Raw genomic sequence first — 7659 nt, forward strand, 5'->3', positions numbered from 1 at the left:
TGTGTTCTGAGGTCTATTTATATAATAAGTCCATAATTATGGGTTTGTAAGACATGTGGACTATTTGAAAATTTTAGCAATTAATATAAATCGATCAACGCTTAAAGTTTGTGAATATATTAGATAATCTAACTATAATAAATATTAAATACTGGATCCAATATTACATCCAATGTATAGTTTTGTAAAACCTATTTAAGAACTACTATACTTAGTACAAACATTTAAATTACTGAACAATTGTTAGATCAAATTTTGAATTAGGTATCACAATTAAAAAAAAAAAAAAAATTATCAACTTATGTAATTTAAAATAAAAATGGTGGGTTTTCTAAAAATTACAGATATATATATCTCAAAAGTACACATTTTGAGTAAAACAGAAAGTCTCAGTAATACAGCCTTAAATTAGGTATATTTAAAAATGTTCAAATTCAGATTTGAATAGGTTTAGTATTTCGTAGTAAAAATTGTTGGAGTGTACAACATTAGTTCGTCAGAAATCGTACAAAGCAAATAATATTCTTACCTATATTGTCGAAGGTAAGATAAGGATATAATTTAATGTATAATTTTGTTCTTATCTAAGCTTGAAAAAATAATTGATTACAGGTTAATTAATTTTAATTGGTATTTTCTAATAGGCTAACACAAAATAGGTTAAATTTTTAATTTCGTATGTTTAAAAACGGTGACACCACACATACGCACGATTTCCGTCTTCTTTTGATAATTTTAGTCAATCTATAGGTAACTAATTCACTCACTAAAGGTATCTAATCAATTGATTAAAATTACATTTTTTTAACCCATAAAAATTCTCAAGAAAATATTCTGCGAAAGGTTAAATAAAATTAAAAATGTATTTTGAATAAAAACTTAAGACTGATGATAAAAATAGTGAAAACATGTTGTTTGGTGCTTGGGTAGTTTTAGTTCTAATTATGTGAAAAAATATATTTTCGAAAACATTTATACTTTTTTTGATTTGTAATGAATGTACACTTTTATAGTTTACAGTTATAAAATATAAATACAATTATGAATTAATAGAAATATTTAAAACAATAAAAACTGAAAAACTATACAAATAAAAATAACCCAGTTATTCAGTAGTTCCTTATAGGTTATTTTTGGCTATACGTGACGTCATATACCCATATCACTATTTTTATCATCTATAATTTCAGGTATGGATAACAAATAATCATTTTTAAGTATTTTTTATCAGAGGAATGAGATAATAATATTCCATATTATTATGGAATTATAATAAAGTATTAAGTAATATTATTTAAATGATTGATGTTGAATGTTTACGAAATTAAGTTTACTTCGTAAGATAACAAAAATGTCTTCTATTCCATTTATTGGTAAGTTATTATATTAGGTACCTTTGTTATTAATGAAAAAGGTACATAATATGTATTTTGTATTTACTTATTGGTTAGGTACTTATGATTTATTTTAGATATCGGAGCAAATTTGACAGATCCCATGTTTAAAGGAATATACAATGGTAATAAAAAGCATAAAGAAGATTTAGTTAATGTTTTGGAACGTGCTTGGAAAAATGATATTAAAAAGATTATTATAACTAGTGGCAGTTTAGATGACTCCATTGAATCTTTAAAGATAGCATCATTGAGTGGTATATATTATTAATTATTTAAAATATAATTTAATGCATATTTTAATGTTAACAAGTGTTACAGAAAATCTTTACTGCACTGTTGGTTGTCATCCAACACGCTGTGATGAGTTTATTAAAGCTCAAAGTCCTGAATCATATTTAAATAGTTTATCAGACTTGATAAAAAATAATCGTTCAAAAGTAGTAGCTATAGGAGAATGTGGACTTGATAATCAACGATTACATTTTTGCTCCAAAGAAATCCAAGAAAAGTTTGTACTATCACACTATTACTGTTAAGCATTGTAATGTACTATAAATTATAATTTATGTTTATTTTAGTTATTTTGAAATGCAGTTAAAATTAAGTGAAGAGTTTAATCTACCATTATTTTTGCACTGCCGTGATGCAGCTCCTACATTTTTAGAAATATTGAAGAGAAATTCAAATTTTATAAAATCAGGAGGTGTTGTGCATTCTTTTGATGGAAGTTTAAAAGAGGCTGAAGATATAATTAACTTAGGGTTTTATATTGGTATTAATGGATGGTAAGCAAAATATGTATAAACATTACTAATATTTTTAGATTTAAGTATCATAAAATATTTTATTAATTTTTTTATTCTTTAAGAATAGTATATAAAATTCAATATACACACATACACTTATGCCAAGTATATTTTAATATCTTTTGTTATTGATAAAATTATATTGAATATATAAATTAGAATAAAGGAAATTATATCATAAAATTACAGAAAATTTATAAAGTCTAAGTTTACAAATAATAATATTTTATAAATATTTTTTTAAAATATAATGTAATATATATATATATTATTGCATTATATACAGCAATATTTTTAAGTTCATTAAACTATAATTAATTTTACAAAATAAGATACATTTTTTCATCCCTGAAATATTTTTTTTTTTTTTTTTGGTTTTTCACTAAGTATTCTAAATTGAAAATGTATTTTGATTAAAATGTAATATGTTTTAGTTCATTACGGACAGAGGATAATTTAAAAACAGTACGAGAGTTGCCCATAAATCGTTTGATGCTGGAAACAGATTGTCCGTGGTGTGAAGTAAAACAAACACATCCTTCTTATTCTTATGTACAAACTAAATTTAATTCAGTGAAAAAAGAAAAATTTATTGATGGTTCTATGGTCAAAGGAAGAAATGAACCATCAACTATTAAGTAAGTTCATAAAAATCAAAATAGATTATTAAAATAAACATAACACATGTGCACATTTCTATATTTTACTATATTTTGTATGGTATTTATTTTATTTATGCTATTATAGAGTATTTGAATATTTAATCTATCTATTACATATTATGCTTATTTTATGTATTTGTAAAATGTTCCCTATCGCTATTAAATGCTCTTATGAAGTTATATCACTTGTTTAGAGTTATATTAACTTTTTGTTTAATTTAATTGGATTTTATGTTTTTTTTTTCAGACAAGTCTTTGAAGTATTAGCTTCACTGAAAAATGAAGACCCTGTTTACTTAGGAAATCAAATATATCAAAATACTATGGATCTATTTTTTAAACATAGATAGTTTTCAAACTATCTAATAATTAGGCATTAATATTTTTTATTAATAGTGCATATGTTTCTCAGAAAATATATATTTATATAATATGTTTGTATTATTTATTTATGAAGATTATTATAGATAACATTTTCAATTGCTGTTATACAATAACTTGAGGAATATATTATTTTATCACAGCCAGGTGAATACTAATGATAACTTAAATGACTGAAATCAAAATAAGCATTCTATAAATTAAAATCTCGTTTATATTTTTTAAATATTATACTTCATTTTGTGATTGGTTGTTTTGATCACATTATTTTTTCTATTTTCAAAGCTAATTTTTTGTTTTTTGAACAATTGTATTATTGTTTTACTTTCTAGTAATTAATATTTCAATATAGAATATGAAATCAAATTAAACTAGAATTATTGATAATAAATAAATTTATATTTATGTATCTAATCAATGCTAGGATGTTGAATTCTAATCGCTAAAATTTAGGTTCTTTAAAATGATATAAACAATAAATAAAAATTATATGTTGTATAGAAATTATATTTTATATGCATAATATTGTGTTATATACTTAATGTACATGTGTATTTTTTATTAAACTTAACTAAAATAGCGTAAAGGTTTAACCGATTGGTTAATAGAGGCATTGATTACCTATAGATTAGATTATTTTATAGTCAATGGTAGAAGGTTTGAGCAAATAATACTACATACAAATAATCAATTTATACATACTACATAAGTAAATTAATGTATTTTTTTTATTGATAAAGAACTAAGTACATATATTATTTTAAATTTTATCAATGAATAGAAGATATTAGTTCTACTTCTATGTCCATATTGATCTGTATGGTAAATATATCTTAATAAAATATTCATTGGTTATACAATATAATACTATAATACGCTTATTAATTACCTTATTTTAATACATCATAACAAAAAGATATTAAATGAACATTAATACATTAATAACTATAAGACTTTATTTATACATTTTATAATGTAATGTAAAAAAAAATAAACAATTAAAATTTTTGTTAATTATTTTTACCCTTATACTATACACAATATAATATTATAACTGTGGTGTTAAAGATTTCTTTAGAAACTCTGAGTAATTCATAAAGTAAAAATATTTTAAATAGTAAAATTAAATAAATTATAGGTTTAATTATTGTTTAATAAATATACAAGGTTATTAATTTTATGAATAGGTTAGTGAAGAAATTATAGAAGTATAATTTTATATAATAAATCAAATTGTATTTATTATTTAATTGAAAATTTTCAAATGTAAGTGGGTAATAGGTATACAACCTTAATGTTTGTTTAGACTATTGTTATTATTAATTTTTGCAGAATCATTTGATACTTAATACTAATTAATAAATAATAAATAAATTGTTTCATTATAGATAAATTAGTAATTTTTTCTAATAAAGAGTTACAATATTTTTTATAAACTAAATGATTTAAAAAAAAGACTATATTTTTTTATTGATTTATATATTATTTATAATATATTGTATAATTAATAAATGACAAAATATACTAAATTCTATAATTAATTATACACCTAATAAATACCACAAATACAACTTTCATGAAAAATAATATTTAATAGTTAAAAATATTGATATAATTATTGCAGTTCAGTTATTTGGAGGAAATGATGCTGTATTTACTTGTGTTTTATAAACTTATAACTTAATGAATTTGAATTCAGCAAAGCAAAACCCATTTTGTGTTATTAGTTTTAATATTATTAAATTTAAAAGTAAGAATATTATCTCTGATTCTCAATGTTTTTTTGTTGTTTAAATTTTATAGCAAGTTATAAGTATTTTTTAAATTAAATATAATTTTACTTACTTATAATTTAATTTAAAATTAAAATATTAAAATATCAAAAATAACTGACTTGGGAACACAAATAATGTTCTCACGATTCAATTTGATAATTTTTCAATATTTACGGTACCTAGGATAATACTTAAACTTCCTACACAACTCATAATTGGATTCTGCTGAATGCAGAGTTGCTGAATTATACAATTGTAAGATGAAGACACAATTATACATACAGTCATCATGTCCTCTTAAAATGAAAATATCTACTTACACTTAAGCTATTATAGCTTTGCATGTATAATTTATTTATACACATATATGTATGATATGGCAAGCATGCTCATCCAATTCATTCTTTTAATAATTTATTTATTAAATTCTAATTTTTGGAATTTTTTAGTATCTATACTTAAAAACTATACTTTAAAATATTTGATTTTTTAAATGAGAATCACTTTTTTTTTCTGTAAATTGTTAAATAAATAGTTAAAAAAATTGTTTGTGTAGATAAGTAAATTAAAATTTTAACTTTAAAGTTTTAACTTGTGTTATTCAAATAATGATAATCTGAATGGAAGATTTGGGGGGTTATAATTATTTAAAAATTATTTTATTTCATATTAATTTGTTGACATTTCATAATTTATATAGTAAGCAAGTACTAGATTAATTATTAAGTATCACATCTGTTACGTATTTATGTAAGATTATTTGTAAGAACTATTTTACATTGTAATTAATTAGAACGTGTTCAAATTTTGATTTAGATATATTTAAATAATTTTCAAAAAAAAAAAAAAAATATATCTATCTAACAATATATATAAAAAATGTTTGGTTTTTATTGAAAAAACAATACGTTTTTATCATTACAGGATATTACTTAAGTGATTTAAAAAGTACTTGAAAATATGAATTTTATGTAAGTATACTTCTAAATTCTAAAAATCAGAATTTGAATAAATTTATTATTAATAGGGAAAAAATGGAGTTGACCATGATTGTTGAATAATTCTATGTATATTTTACATAGGTGATACCTAGGTATATTATATATGCTTTTTAAGTGGTATATACATATAGGGCGAGGGTTTGTTCAAATCCATCTTGGCTTTTTTTCACCATACAAAAAAGTGAAAATGTTTTTATATAGGTAATATATATTATTTTTTAAATAACCCTATCCTTTAAACCAGAAATGTTTGTATATACCATTATGTTATTAGAAATAATTATTTAAGTGATATTTCGTTCATAAATATAGATTATTCCTATCTAGGTTATTAATAGGTGTTGTAGATTACATACATGGACATTCCAAAAGAATATTTTGATGTTTTTTAAATATCATTTGAATGTTATTATTGTATAACGTGTAGAGGTAACGTATATACTATATATATATATAGTTAAATCAAGTACAGTCTTACTAAATTTACTGAAATACTTATTTATCTGTCATTAAAATGTAAATACCTAACTATTTCTCATGATTTAAAAATACATAGAGGCACCTATACTCTTTAGTCTTAATCTATTATAGGTAACAAAAAACAATTCTAGGTACCTATCTAAAAATTATAATTGACATTTTTGAAATATTTGATATTATAATTTATTATTCTACTACGCGTAGGATAATGAACCTAATATCTATATATAGGCATATTATATATTACATACTATACTTTTTAAGGCAAAAGTAAAAATTTATAAACAATAAATTATTTTTAAAAGAAATATTATTTTTATTATTATTTATATCAATAATTATTCGTACTTTACTAATACCCAATCTATTTTTATAGTTTATTCTGTATAGAGTATAATAATAATTCATTAAGAAAATTTATTTTAACGTAGTGATGGTTTTGAAGAGTGGGGCATTTATCAGGGACAGGACCGGATAACATTCAGGTGTGTTCTCCTAGCTTTTTTTTTTAACAATTATTTATACTTCGTATTTTTATATAATTTAATTACAATTATGTATTGTTAGTTCTAACATGTTTATGATAAACAGTTAATGCTACTTTTAATTATATGGTACCGTAATGAACTCTTTATCCATACAACCAGAAATTAATTTAAGATTTAACGTCGTTATTACAGCGAAAAGGTTTTGTAAAAGGTTAGGTACCTATGGGACGACTCACGAATAATATTTGCACTACTACATAAGGCCATTACTATATATTTATTATTTATGGACTATAATTTTATTGATTCAATTTTAAATGCGCCACAGCATACAATAAAATAATACGTATGCTCAGTAAATCCTAATCGCCTATCATACACACGTACGATTTATAACATACATTGATATAGGTAACATACATTTATAATAGGTAACATAAAATATTTTTGGTAACTCAGATTTCTTTTCCGAATGCATTTGTTTATACTTAATAATAGTGTAAAATAAAGTATTTAAACTTTTGAGTAATGATACTCGAATTTCTAAAAATATACCTAAAATGCTAGTGAAATATTATATTTATGTATATATTTATTATATATTTAATATTTATAAAGATATTTGTGTGTATAGGTGGTAGATACCTATATAATATGTGTAAGGTGAGA

At 21.6% G+C, this 7659-nt stretch overlaps 1 protein-coding gene across 2 annotated transcripts; it reads left to right on the top strand.

The window, feature by feature from the left end:
• Positions 1–1248: 1248 nt before the first annotated feature.
• On the top strand, positions 1249–3298 carry LOC112595531 (putative deoxyribonuclease TATDN1). Of its 2 annotated transcripts, none has more exons than XM_025340779.1 (6): positions 1249–1373; positions 1472–1651; positions 1716–1905; positions 1976–2182; positions 2638–2841; positions 3113–3298. In XM_025340779.1, the coding sequence occupies exons 1-6, from the start codon at positions 1313–1315 to the stop codon at positions 3213–3215; spliced, it is 945 nt and encodes a 314-aa protein (XP_025196564.1). In that variant the 5' UTR covers positions 1249–1312; the 3' UTR covers positions 3216–3298. The 2 variants fall into 2 exon arrangements, with proteins under 2 accessions (XP_025196564.1, XP_025196571.1); XM_025340786.1 differs by having other exon boundaries at positions 1308–1373; positions 1452–1651.
• Positions 3299–7659: the final 4361 nt, after the last annotated feature.

This window comes from Melanaphis sacchari, unplaced genomic scaffold (genome assembly GCF_002803265.2).
Source record: "Melanaphis sacchari strain LSU unplaced genomic scaffold, SCAv2.0 Contig0_pilon_pilon, whole genome shotgun sequence".
Classification (NCBI taxonomy): Eukaryota; Metazoa; Arthropoda; class Insecta; order Hemiptera; family Aphididae; genus Melanaphis; species Melanaphis sacchari.